General features: G+C 35.6%; 1 protein-coding gene and 1 long non-coding RNA gene across 2 annotated transcripts in view; one reads left to right on the top strand and one right to left on the bottom strand.

Annotated features, from left to right (window-relative positions):
* CFAP54 (cilia and flagella associated protein 54) overlaps window positions 1–15,218 on the bottom strand; it is a 290,017-nt gene that overhangs the window by 199,954 nt on the left and 74,845 nt on the right. The window contains exon 20 of the mRNA XM_025882575.2: window positions 1,325–1,501. Coding sequence (XP_025738360.2) covers window positions 1,325–1,501 — 177 coding nt within the window. The remainder of the gene's footprint in view (window positions 1–1,324; window positions 1,502–15,218) is intronic.
* The window catches only part of LOC141374084 (uncharacterized), a 97,945-nt gene continuing 93,749 nt past the window's right edge, over window positions 11,023–15,218 (top strand). Inside the window, exon 1 of the long non-coding RNA XR_012380648.1 lies at window positions 11,023–11,159. This is a non-coding gene — a long non-coding RNA (uncharacterized lncRNA). The remainder of the gene's footprint in view (window positions 11,160–15,218) is intronic.

A 15,218-nucleotide genomic window follows, 5' to 3' on the forward strand; every position in this document is an offset into this window, starting at 1 on the left:
CAAAGAACGGAATCAAGCTTTGTGATTATTTTTATATCTCAATTACCTCGCACAGAGCTGGACAGATAAGAGATACTCGATAATGTTCACTGGACAAAATTTATGAAAAAAAATCATCAAATAATGTAATCACACTCTATACCATCGTTAATTGTTTTAAGCAAACTTTACTATATATGTTTAATATAAGATATGGAGGGACATCAACTAATATGCCAGGAATATTATATATTATCTCATTTAATTTTCACAGTAAACATATTTTACAAATAAAAACAATACCACCACCACCTCAAAAAGTACATTTAGACTTTCTAAGGTCATACTGTTAGTAAGTGGTGCAGCTGGAATTTTAAACCTGTATCTCTCTGACTTTAAAGCCTGTGCCCTTTCCACGATACCAAGTTGATAGACGTTCAAGCAGAATATCCTAAAGACAAAGATAAAACTTTTTTATACTACGGGTGCCTGGGTGGCTCAGTTGGTTAAGCGACTGCCTTCAGCTCAGGTCATGATCCTTCCCGGGATCAAGTCCCGCAATGGGCTCCCTGCTCAGTGGGGAGTCTGTTTCTCCCTCTGATCTTCCCCCCTTCTCGTGCTCTCTCTCTCTCAAATAAATAAAATCTTAAAAAATAAAAACTTTATACTACATCAAAGACCATGTTGTTAATCATCCAAAAGAGGAAATTTAATATTTAAAATATAAATCAGACGGAACGCTTATGAGGACACTAAATCTCAAGTTAGAGTCACATTTAGGCCAAGTTCCAAGGCATTGGGGATGGGAGAAAGAGCTCATTCTTCAATAAATACATAAAGATTTATGACTTATGGTTGGAATTGTCATTTGTTTACATTAAAAGAATGCCCATTTACTTGGAAGAACTCTGGGAAGAACATTTAAATTTGCTATCCCCAAATTTCCTCATCTCCATCACTGGCTCTGAGAGTAACTTCCATGCTCTTCAAATGCCTTATTCCAGTTCAGCTGAGACCTTCCCCATCTTGAACACACACTAGGATGTCAGCGTAGGACTATGCCATGGTAACAAAGATACTTAAGAGACAAATTCTTCTCTACTGCTTCTCCTTACTATATATTTGAGTACAGCAAAGCTAGACAGAGCATGAAGGAAAACAGCACAAAGAAGGAAAGGTCTTGAAGAAACTAAATACAGTTAAGACATTACAATACTAATCCCAGTGTTCAGTGCTTATAAATAAGACTATTCAAGTCCTAAGAGCAAGAAAAGAATCAATCATGGTAGTCATAAAAGTACTTATGTTACTTTGCCTGAAATAAAGATTATAATGGGCAACATACCTTAACATCTGAAATAAATGGAGCAGGTTTCAATGTCACAGAACAATAAGTTCGGGATAGCAGGATAGGTGGGGGAGGGGATCTGCTTTTCTTTCTTTTCGAACTTTCCACATATTTTTGATATGAATATAGGGTATTCTGTTCTGCTTCAGTCTTCTCAATTAAAGAATATGCTTCCTATAATAAAGTGTGAACATAGAAAAATACATTTCAAGATTTGAACTGCATTTATATTTGTAGAATTCTGGTAATGTTAAACAACATTATCATGCTATATGTAGCTTTTTGAGCCTCAGTGTTACACATATTTCAAGCATCGAATGATTTTACAAAAGTAAAAAATAGCTACTAAGATTAAGTAAAAAATAGCTATAAATTAAGTAAGGTAATGGAGTCATATTTATATACCTAGTATGTTCATCATCATTATAATATATCAATATTAGACATTTCACTTTCATATCAAGCCCTCTGAATATCTACCATATTTCAGTGTCCTTAAAAAATTCATAGCACGATCATCTACATTTATACTAAAGAACTGTACACCTACCCTTAATGTAACTTGAAATGTGACTCTCAAGTAATAAGACTATGTGATTTATGAAATGAATATTATTGAAAGCTTCTTACTATCAGCAAGTAGAAATAAAAACACTTATTCTGTAAACCTGAAAGAAAGGCAATCCTTATTTCAAAAGGTAACACATTGAAGGACAACACACAAAACAAAAAACATAAAAGTCAGATCTGAATACTTCCAAAGAAAGTTTATCTGCAATAATAATGCATGTAAATGGGTTAAACTTGTCTTTTAAATTAAATTAAAAAGGCAAAGACTCTTGAATTGAGCTCCAAAGCAAAAATCCATGTAAAGATTAAAATTAAATGGGTAACAGAGGAAAAAATAGCCTTTCCATTGTACTAGGACAATTAGATGTCCACATGCAAAAGTAATAAAGTTGTACCCCTACATCACACTACATACAAATATTAACTCAACATGAATTACAGAACCAAATGTAAGAGACAAAATTATAAAATTCTTAAAAGGAAACATACAAGTAAATCTTCATAACTTTGGGTTAGGCAATAGTTTCTCAGATATGACACCAGAAGGAAACAAACACACACACACACGTAGATAAACTGAACTTCATCAAAATTTCAAATGATACCATCAAGAAAGTAAAAAGACAACCAAAAGAACGAGAGAAAATAACTGCAAATCATGTATCTGATAAGGGACTTGTATTCAAAATATATAAGAACTGTTACAAGTCAATAATAAAGACAAATAACCCCATTAAAAATGGGGACAAAGGGTTTGAACAGACGTTTCTCCAAAGAAGACATATAAATAGCCAATAAGTACAAAAAAGATGCACAACATCATTGACCATTTAGGGATGAAAATACAAAATTAGCAAGCTAATTCAAGAAGCAGAAAACTTAAATGCAGGATAATGATAGAATAAACTGAGAAAGATATCCAAAAATTTCTTCCCACAACAATGTCAGGCTCAACTGATCTCATTTTTTAAAAATTTCAAATCTTAAGGAACTGATAATTCCTATGACATTTAAAATTTTTCTAACTACGAAGAAAGACAGCTTCTCAAATAATTTTACAAATTATTGTAAGAAAACTTGAAAAATGACTGCACTTAAAAACAGAGCAATCTTCTTACAAATATAAATGCAAACATTCTAAATAAAATACTAATACATTGAATCTAGCAATATATTAAAGGAATAACATACTGTAATTGTATTCTCTATCTCCCAAGAATACATGGATAATTTAATATCAGGAAGTCTATGAATACAATTTATCTATAAATCAAATGAGAAAAAAATATGATTACAGGCTCAAAGACCAAAAAAAATCTGAACTTCTTTAACATTCACTACTAATTTTTTTTTAAAAAAAGAAGAGGTAGAAAGGGAAATCAAAAAAATCTTAAGACAAATGAAAATGGGAACACAACATAGCAAACCCTATGGGATGCAGCAAAAGCAGTTCTAAGAAGGAAGTTTATAGTGCAAATGCTTACATTAAGAAAAAAGAAAGATCTGGGGTGCCTGGGTGGCACAGTCAGTTAAGTGTCCGACTCTTGGTTTCTGCTCAGGTTGTGAGTGCTCATCATAGAGTCTGCTAAAGATACTCTCTCCCTCTCCCTATGCCCATCCCCCTGCTCACTCTCTCTCTCTCTCAAACAAAAATAAATAAATCTTTTTTTTAAAAAGGAAGATCTGAAATAAACAATCTAACTTTACTCTTTAAGGGAACTAGAAAAAGAACAAAAAACTAAGCCCAAAATTAGTAGAAGGAAGGAAATAACACAAATCAGAAGGGAAATAAATGATATAGAGACCTGAAAGATAATAGAAAGGATCAACTAAAATAGGAGCTGGGTTTTTTAAAAGATAAAGCCGACAAATTTTTAGCTAGACTAAGAGAAAAAGAGAGAAGACTCAAATTAATAAAACCAGAAATGAAAGAGGAGACATTAAAACTAATACCACTGAAATACAAGGAATCATAAGAGACTACTATGAACATTATACACCAACAAATTGGATAACCTAGAAGAAACTGATAAACAACTAGAAACATACAACTTACTAAAACTGAATCATGGAGAAATAGAAAATATGAACAAGCCAATAACAAGTAAGGAGATGAATCAGTAATCAAAAACCTCCCAATAAAGAAAAGACCAGAATTAGACAATTTCACTGGGGAAGTCTAACAAAAATTTAAAGAATTAATGCCAATCATTCTCAAACTCTTCTAAAAAATTAGAAAGGGACGCTTCCACATTGATTTTAAGAGGTTAGCATGACCCTGATACCAAAGCCAGACAAGGACACTACAAGAAGAGAAAACTACAGCTCAACATCCCTGATGAATACAGATGCAAAAATCCTCAACAAAATAAGAGCAAACCAAATTCAAAAGTACAGTAAAAGGATGATTAAAACCATGATGAAACAGGATTATTCCTGGGATGCAAGGATGGCTCAACATAAATGTGATACAAATTAATAAATGTGATACACCACATTCACAAAATGAAGGATAAAAATAATATGATCATTTCAATAGATTCAGAAAAAGAATTTGACAAAATTCAACATCCTTTTATGATAAAAAAAAAAAACTCTCCACAAACTGGATATAGAAGGAACATAGCTCAAAATAATAAAGGTCTTATATGACAAACCTAATGCTAACATCATACTCAATGATAAAGGTTGAAAGCATTCCCACTAAGATTAGGAATAAGACAAGAGCGCCCACTCTTACCACTCTTATTCAACATGGTACCAGACATCCTAGCCAAAGCAATCAGAAAAAGGTATCTAAATAAAAAAGAAAGAAGCAAATTGTCTCTGTTTACAGATAACATGATTATATATATAGAAACTGTAAAGACTCCACCAACACTGTAAGAATCAATAAACAAATTCAGTAAATTTGCAGGATCCAAAAATTAACATACAAAAATCAGTTGTATTTCTATACACGAACAACAAACTATCCACCCAAAATTTAGAAAACAATCCCATTTGTAATAGTATCAAAAATAAGAAAATAGGAATAAATTTAACCAAGGAGGTAAAAAAGGTCTGTGCACTGAAAACTATAAAATATTTATGAAAAAAATTAAAGAAGACACAAATAAATGGAAAAATACCCCATGTTCATGGATAGGAAGAATTAATATTGTTGAAATATCCCTACAACCCAAAATGATCTACAAATTCAATGCAATCTTTATCAAAATTCTAATAGCATTTGTCACATAAATAGAAAAGGCAATCTTAAAATTTGTATAGAATGACAAAAGATCCAAATAGCTAAACAGGCTTGAGCAAGAAGAGCAACACTGGAGATATCACTTCGTGATCTCAAACAAAGCTATAGTAATTAAATAGCATGGGAAGGAAGGAAGGAAGGAAGGAAGGAAGGAAGGAAGGAAGGAAGGAAGGAAGGAAGGAAGGAAGGAAGGAAGGGAGAAGGAAAGAAAGGAAAGGAAAGAAAAACCAATGGAACAGAATAGAGAGCCCAGAAATATGGTCAATTGGAGAATATTCCATGGGCACTAGAGAAGAATGTATATTCTGTTGCTTTGGGATGGAATGTTCTGAATATATTTGTGAAGTCCACTTGGTCCAGTGTGTCATTTAAAGTCTTTATTTCCTTGTTGATCTTTTGCTTAGATGATCTGTCCATTTCAGTGAGGGGAGTGTTAAAGTCCCCCACTATTATTGTATTGTTGTCCATGTGTTTCTTTGCTTTTGTTATTAATTGGCTTATATAATTGGCTGCTCCCATGTTAGGGGCACAAAGATTTACAAATGTTAGATCTTGTTGGATAGACCCTTTAAGTATGATATAGTGTCCTTCCTCATCTCTTATTATAGTCTTTGGTTTAAAATCTAATTTGTCTGATATAAGGATTGCCACACCAGCTTTCTTCTGGACATTTCCTTACACCACACACAAAAATAGACTCAAAATGGTTGAAAGACCTAAATGTGAGAGAAGAATCCATCAAAATCCTAAAGAAGAACACAGGCAGCAACCTCTTCAACCTCAGCCGCAGCAACTTCTTCCTAGACACATCACCAAAGGCAAGGGAAGCAAGGGCAAAAATGAACTATTGGGATTTCATCAAGATAAAAAGTTTTTGCACAGTAAAGGAAACAGTCAACAAAACCAAAAGACAACTGACAGAATGGGAGAAGATACATGCAAATGACATCTCAGATAAAAGGCTAGTATCCAAAATCTATAAAGAATTTATCAAACTCAACACCCAAAGAACAAACGATCCAATCAAGAAATGGGCAGAAGACATGAACAGACATTTTTCCAAAGAAGACATCCAAATGGCCAACAGACACATGAAAAAGTGCTCAACATCGCTCGGCATCAGGGAAATCCAAATCAAAACCTCAATGAGATACCACCTCACACCAGTCAGAATGGCTAAAATTACCAAGTCAGGAAACGACAGATGTTGGCGGGGATGCAGAGAAAGGGGAACCCTCCTACACTGTTGGTGGGAATGCAAGCCGGTGCAGCCACTCTGGAAAACAGTATGGAGGTTCCTCAAACAGTTGAAAATAGAGCTACCATACGACCCAGCAATTGCACTACTGGGTATTTACACCAAAGATACAAATGTAGGGATCCAAAGGGGTACGTGCACCCCAACGTTTATAGCAGCAATGTCCACTATAGGCAAACTATGGAAAGAGCCAAGATGTCCATCGATAGATGAATGGATAAAGAAGATGTGGTATATATATACAATGGAATATTATGTAGCAATCAAAAGGAATGAAATCTTGCCATTTGCAACAATGTGGCTGGAACTGGAGGGTATTATGCTAAGCAAAATAAGTCAATCAGAGAAAGACGTGTATCATATGATCTCACTGATATGAGGAATTCTTAATCTTAGGAAACAAACTGAGGGTTGCTGGAGTGGTGGGGGGTGGGACGGATGGGGTGGCTGGGTGATAGACATTGGGGAGGGTGTGTGCTATGGTGAGCACTGTGAATTGTGTAAGACTGTTGAATCACAGACCTGTACCTCTGAAACAAAAAATACATTATATGTTAAAAAAAAAAAAAAGAAGATAGCAGGAAGGGAAAAATGAAGGGGGGGAAATTGGAGGGGGAGATGAACCATGAGAGACTATGGACTCTGAGAAACAAACTGAGGGTTCTAGAAGGGAGGGGGGTGGGGGATGTGTTAGCCTGGTGATGGATATTAAGGAGGGCACGTACTGAATGGAGCACTGGGTGTTACACACAAACAATGAATCATGGAACACTACACCAAAAACTAATGATGTAATGTATGGTGATTAACATAACATAATAAAATTAAATTAAAAAAAAGAAATATGGTCAACTAATTTTTGACAAAGTCACCAAGAATATACAATGAGGAAAGGATAGTCTCTTCAATAAATGGTGCTGGGAAAAGTGGATATCCATATTCAAAAGAATGAAATCAGACCCTTAACTTATTGTACACAAAAATTAACTCAAGGGGCGCCTGGGTGGCTCAGTCATTAAGCAGCTGCCTTCAGCTCAGGTCATGATCCTAGGGTCCTGGGATCGAGCCCCACATCGGGCTTTCTGCTTGGCGGAAAGCCTGCTTCTCCCCCTCCCACTCCCCCTGCTTGTGTTCCCTCTCTCGCTATGTCTCTGTCTGTCAAATAAATAGATAAAATCTTAAAAAAAAAAATCAACTCAAAATGCATTAGAGACTTAAACATAAGACCTGAAACCATAAAACTCCTAGAAAAAAGCATAAAGGAAAAGCTCCTTGACATTGGTTTTGGCAACAAATTTTTGGATCCTACAACAGAAGTATAGGCAACAAAAACAAAAATAAATAAGCTAAAAAGCTTCTTGCACAGCATAGGAAAAAATCAACAAAATGAAAAGGCAACCTATGGAATTGGAAGAAAATATCTGTAAACAATACATTCAATAAGGGCTTGATATCCGAGATATATAAGTAACTCTTAACTCAATAGCAATCAATCAATCAAATGATTTAAAAATGGGCAAAAAACCCGAATAGACATTTTTCTAAAAAAGACATTCAAATGGCCAACAGGTACATGAAAAGATGATCAACATCACTAATATCAGGGAAATGCAAATCAAAACCACCATGAGATATCGCCTCACACCTGTTAGGATGTCTATCATCAAAAAAACAAATGATAACTAATGTTGGTGAGGATCTGGAGAAAAGAGAACACTTGTACAATGTTAGTAAGGATGTGAACTGGTATAACCAATATGATAAACAGTATGGAGGTTGCTCAAAAAATTAAAAATGTAACTATCGAATGATCCAGCAATCACACTTCTGGGTACTTATCCAAAGGAAATGAAATCATTATCTCAAAGAGATATCTGCACTCCTGTGTTCATTGCAGCATTATTCACAACAACCAAGATATAAAAACAATCCAAGTGTCTACTGATAGATGAATAGATAAAGAAAATGTGTCATACATATACAATGGAATATTATTCAGCCTTAGAAGGAAACCCTGACATTTGGGACAACATATATGACCTTGAGGACATTATGCTGAGTGAAATGAGCCAGATGGAGAAAGAGAAATACTATATGGTATCATGTATATGTGTGATCTAAAAAAAAATAAAAGTAAAGCTCATAGAAACAGAAAGTAGAATGGTGGTTGCCGAGGGCAAGCGGTTGGGGAGGGGAATGGGGAGATCTTGATCAAGGTGCACAAACTTCCAGTTATAAAGTTCTGAAGATCTATTGTACAGTATGGTGATGACACTTAAAAACAGTGTACTTGTGGGACGCCTGGGTGGCTCAGTCGTTAAGCGTCTGCCTTCGGCTCAGGTCATGATCCCAAGGTCCTGGGATCAAGTTCCACGTTGGGCTCCTTGCTCAATGAGGAGTCTGCTTCTCCCTCTCCCTCTGCTGCTCCCCTGCTTGTGCTCTCTCTCTCTCGGACAAATAAATAAATAAAAATCTTAAAAAAAAAAGTGCTTTCTCTTAAAAAAAAAGTGTACTTGAAATTTGCTACAGATGCTACAAACAGATCTTAAATGTTCTCACCCCCCAAAAAAAAGTAACTTAGCTATCAAAAAGAATGAAATCTTGCCATTTACAACAACATGGATGGAACTAGAGGGTATTATGCTACGCGAAATAAGTTAATCAAAGAAAGACAAATATCATATGATTTCACTCCTATGTGGAATTTAAGAAACAAAATGAACATAGGGGAAGGGAAGGACAAATAAAATAAGACAAAATCAGAGAGGGAGACATACCATAAGAGACTCTTAACTATAGGAAACAACCTGAGGGTTGCTGGAGGGGTGGGGGGTGGAGGGATGAGGTAACTGGGTGATGGACATCAAGGAGGGCACTTGATATAGTGAGCACTGGGTGTTATATGCAACTGATGAATCACTAAATTCTACCTCTGAAACTAAAAATACACTATATATTAAATTGAATTTAAATAAAAAATGTTTAAAAGGTAACTATATGTTGTGATAAATGTGTTAATTAAGCTGCTTGTGGTAATTATTTCATAATGTATAGTAGACTCTGCTTATCCACAGGGATACATTCCAAGATGCCTGAAGCCACCGATAGTATTAAACCCTATATATACTATGTGTTTCCTCATACATACATACAATAAAATTTAATTTATAAATTAGACATAGCAAGGGATTAATAATAGCTAATAAAATAGAACAATTATAACAATATATTGTAATGAAAGTTATGTGAATGTGGTCTCTCTCTCAAAATATCTTGTTGTACTGCACTCACCCTCTTCTTGTGATGATGTGAGAAGATAAAAGGTCTACATGATGAGATGAAGTGAGAGGGGAATGACGTAGGCACTGTGACGTAGCTTTAGGCTACTACTATTGACCTTCTGATGATACGTCAAAAGGAAAATCATCTACTTCCAGACTGTGGTTGACTGCGGGTAACTGAAACTGCAGAAAGCTAAACCACAGCTATGAGGAGACTACTGCATAAATATATCAAATCATCATGTTGTACATTCGAAATATATTACAATTTTATTTGCCAATTATGCCTCAGTAAAGCTGGGGGGAGGGAGTGGCAAACCTCAATAAACTAGGAAACTCTTTCTTTAGCATGAGAAAAATATTAATTTTAGCCAATAGTCAAAATTATGGCTATTAGTGAAACGCTAAAAGAATGATCAATAAAATCCAGGAGACACAATGCCACTATTCCTTTTTATTCTGGAAGTTCTAGCCAATTTAATAAATTTAAGAAAAGAAATCCTAAAAAATAGAAGACAAATGTCTGTCAAATTTCAAATACATTTCACTCTCTTACAAAAACCTGTGCTGTTTTCTCTGCAGAAGACATGCTAAGTTCAAAGCTTCCATTTGGAGATCTGGACTTGAGCTCAAATGAAAGGGTAAGACTTTCCGTGAGTCATTTGCCTAAAAGTGATATTTAAAGTTGAGTGAGTAAACCATTTCCCTTTGGGAGTGTAGATTATAAAACTCTAGTACCATACATTTTTTTCTAAAATAAAGATTGACCTAAATTGAGATCAGAATTAACTCATTTTTATTTTTATAGGAAATGGTTGACATTCAGGTCTAAAATCATTAGTTGTGATTAAAATTTATCTATAATAATAAATGGGTTTTTTAATTCTGCTTGTTCTGTGCCAGGAGACCTTGAAATTTTTTTTTGGCTTTATAGTTCAAAAATCTTAGCCATCTGCATAGGACAATCATTTCTTCATGTGAGAAGGGTTGTATTATATGGTAACCATGTTTCTAGGGCCTACATGCCAAAGACCTTAACTGTTTAGACTCAAAAGTTAATTTATAGACACACGGTGCTCAGTATAACTTGAATCATTGAATGAATGACTCAACCAAGGAGCAAAGAATGGCATCTGTTATCCCTTATCATCTCTACTTTTTCACTCATTCAACCAAACTGAGGAAAAAAATGGAGAAAATGGATGGAAAGAAAGATGTTGAAGGAGCTATGTCATAAAACACTGTGAGTCAAGGCATCAGCAGGGCCTAGTCAAGCCAGAGGACACAACAAGCACAGGGCGGGGCAGAGGCTCATTCAGCTTTCCACCCTCTGCCACAGATGACACACCAGATTTGGCTCCCTGAGAGGACAGATGGGCCCACAGAGCAGGGTTCCCTTGAAAGGCAACAACAGGTAGGAGCTTGGTAAGAGGCCAGAATTGAAATGAGGAAGAAGCCTGAGCAGAAAAGGTAAGTAGATTCCCTAGATAACTGTGGAAAATTTTTAAGAAATTCCTACTTGAACAGAAGGTAGATGAAAACTATTATATTTTGAACATTAAATGTTAATGTGACTTCATTCGCGTCACAGACTGGAGACCAAGATATTTTAGACTGCCTAAGAATAGGTGAAATCAGCCTAAGGAAAAATTATGCAACACAAGGGAAGAGACCAGCGCCTTGAAAGTTTCCCTTCTCTGGATTATGTATGCAGCCTAAAAAATGCACCAGCAGCATTGGTTTGCTGGCCCTAATATTAACACAGACTGCCTCTGATCCTATCTCAACTGACTGGCCAACTGCCCTGGGGTTTCTACACTTACTCCCAAAATTCGCCTCGGCAATTCATGCTCTAGTGAACCAGTCAGACACTAGCACCTTCTGACTTGGTTCTAGCAGCTTCTCTCTGCATATCCGGGAACCCAACTGAGATTTTTTTTTTTTAAACTTCCTGCTTTCTGTCATGGGTTATACACAGATATTTCTCAAACATGGCTGTTATTCAGTATCATCTATGAAACTTGTTTAAATATTAAGATAGTCCATCCCCAACTCTGAACCTATTTAGTAAAAATCTCCAGGGGTGGGCCTTAAGCATCTGTATTATTAACAACTGTTGAGGGTACTTTTGAAGTACACTAGGGACTGGGAACCACTGACTGAGATGAGTTAATCAGCCTCCTTCCCTTTTTCTCAGTCTCTAGTCTCCTCAATCTCCAGTCTTCTAGCCCTTCAATGGTTCCTCCTATACTTGTTACAGTGCTAACTCCACCACAGGCTTTGTGTTCTGACCACGATTAATACTTGCTAGCTTTATCTCCCTCTCTACTCTTTTCTCCCAGAACTACTGCCTATCCAACCTAACCTTCAAAACCATAAAAAAAAATAAAAAGTCACTCATTCCCTGAGAAGTTATGCTTGTCATGCCTCAGAGCTTTTCCCATGAAACTTCCTCTTCCTGGAGGGTTTTACATCCTTTTCTGTGCTTCAAGATCCACTCAAACATCACCTCTAAATCCTCCCAAAGAAGTCCCACACATTTAGGTACTTATTCTCTTCATTTTCCACTCTTTATTTTAGTATGTATTACACAATATGAGCGTCTTGTTAGCAAGGACAGTACTTTATCTCTTTAGGTTCAATAAACATGTTCTTAATGAAATACATGAAATTATGACAGATGAGGATGATCTATAATGCATTTTAAGACAGTATGTTTAAAATATTCTGATTGGAAAATAAATTAAGTAATTAAATGTTCTGATTGAGTCTTGATTAATTTTAACTCCCTAACTCAGATTTCATGGCCCAATTTGAAAGAGATTAATAAAAGTACTAAATTTTTTAAGACTTTATTTATTTGTCAGAGAGAGAACACAAGTAGGGGGAGCGGCAGGCAGAGCAGGCAAGGGAGAAGCAGCCTCCCCACTGAGCAAGGAGCCCAATGCAGGACTTGATCCCAAGACCCTGGATCATGACCTGAGCTGAAGGCAGACACTCAACCGACCGGGCCACCCAGGCATCCCTAAAAGTACTAAATTTTTAAATAAAAGGTAACAAAAGTCTAAAACACAGTCCTTAATTTATGTAAATCAGATAAATTCTATAAAAATAGAACTCAAGGTAAAACCTAATGCTAGTTGGAAAATCCAAACTTAGTGAGCCAAATCATTGAGCTGCTAAAAGCATTCCATTTATAAGAAAGCGATTAGTATACTAATTAGAAAAATATCTGCACCCCATGTTCATTGCAACATTATTTACAACAGCCAAGACATGTTATATATATTCATCATATATATATGTGAATTGCAATATACGAATATGCAATTCATATATATGAATATGCAATTCATACATATGTGAATATACAACTCATATATATATATAAACATACAATTCACATATATATGAATGTTATCTAGTCATAGAAAAAGAATGAAATCTTGCCATTTGTTACAACATGGGTGGACCCTGAGGGCATTATGTTAAGTTAAATAAGTCAGAGAAAGACAAATACCATATGATGCCATGCATATATGGAATCTTTAAAAAAAAAGAAAAAGAAAACAAGTAGATAGGGAAGCCTAGGTGGCTCAGTCGGTTGGGCGTCTGCCTTCAGCTCGGGTCATGATCTCGGGGTCCTGGGATCGGGCCCTGCATCGGGCTCCCTGCTCAGTGGGGAGCCTGCTTCTCCCTCTGCCTGCCACTCCACCTGCTTGTGCTCTCTCTCTCTCTCAAACAAATAAATAAATAAAATCTTAAAAAAAAAAAAGGTAGATAGATACAGAAAACAGACTGGTGGTTGCCAGAGGTTGGGGGTGGGAGGTAGGGCAAAATGGGTGAAGGTCAAAATGTACAAATTTTCAGTTATAAAATGAATAACTCATGGGGATATAATGTACAGGCTAGTGACTATAGTTAATAATATTGTATTGCTTATTTGAAAGTTCTTAGAGAGTAAATCTGAAAAGTTCTCATCACAAGAAAAAAAATTTTGTAACTGATGACATACATAAGTTAATAAAATTCATTGTGGTGATCATTTAGCAATATATACAAATATAAAATCATTACACTGTGTACCTAAAATATAATGTTTATGTCAATCATATATCAATTTTTTACAAAGAAAGTGATTAGGGCTTTTTAAAGGGGGTTCCTCAAATAGAAGGAGGAAATATCACCAGAGAATTAGTCCCAAAACCTCAAGAAAGAGAATTCCCATGAAACCAGCTCTATTCAACTGTGAAAAGAGAAAGTGTGAGGTGCCTGGGTGGCTCAGTTGGTTAAGAGTCCAACTCTTGATTTCAGCTCAGGTCATGATTTCAGGGTCGTGGGATTGAGCCCTGAAGCAGGCTCTGTGCTAAACGCAGAATCTGCTTGTCCCTCTCCCTCTGCTCCTCCCCCGCTTGTGCTCTCTCTCTCTCTCTCTCTCTCTCTCTCTCTCAAATAAATAAATAAATAAATAATCTTTTTTAAAAAAGAGAGAAAGTGTTATCAATATGGACATCACTGTTGCCTATATGTCCAACACATTGTCTAATGTGTCCACAAAAACATACTGTTTTATTGCCAGAAAATAGCACTGAAGTCCAAAGTACTACTGTCTGAATGTAAATCTCTCTGCCTATAGTTTCCATTAGAGAAATAAACCTGCCTCTTTTTAGAAGTTATTCAGTGCTTATGAGGACAGATTAATATTAAATACATTGGACAACAGCTTAACATCCACAGTGCAGCAAGACACTGAGGGAAAGATGTAAGACAGTCTTCAAGGTCATGATTAATAACTATCCATAAAAAACTATCATAAGACTGGAATGATAAAGTGCCATATTTACTACTTGTCTAGTAGACCTCCTGAGGTATATTCTGGAGGCTCAGCACTATTATGTACATTTCAGAAGGAGATGAAAAGTAGGTTAAGTCATATCCAAGAATCCTGGCAAGGAGTATTTTTTGATTGCTGAGAATAAAATATACTACTTATAAGATCAATCTAAGAGAAAACACAAAAAGAAATGTATAGCTTGATAAATGAAAATACATCTAGAGCACCAAAAAATAGTTCTGATACGATAAAACAAAATGTTCCAGAATGCCTAAAGTGGGAGATAGAGTAGTAGTAATAATAATAATAATGGCTAACATTTATTGATTGCTTATTCTGTCCCAAATGCTAAGCATTTTATATGCATCATTTCCTTGAATCTTCCCAAGAACTTCCATTTTACATATGAAGAAATTAAAACTTAAGAGAGCATAAGTAACTTGACCTTGGTCATACAGCTAGTCAGTGGCAAAACCAAAACTCTAATCCAAAACCCTATCCTCCTAACCACTATGTATTTTGTCTTATCAATACAAAGCTAAGTTAAAAAGAAGCATGGAAAGGCAACCTGGATGGTTTCCTGAAATAACCTTAAAACCTGAAATGGAAATTAGCTAAAATCTTGTCAGTACTTTGAAGTCTAAAAGGGCAAAACATGACCTCATGGGAGGGGGTCAGAATCAGAAAGGGTTTGC

Source organism: Callorhinus ursinus, unplaced genomic scaffold, assembly GCF_003265705.2.
Source record: "Callorhinus ursinus isolate GAN/ISIS: 27379988/994484 unplaced genomic scaffold, GSC_fseal_2.0 scaffold14, whole genome shotgun sequence".
Lineage (NCBI taxonomy): Eukaryota > Metazoa > Chordata > Mammalia > Carnivora > Otariidae > Callorhinus > Callorhinus ursinus.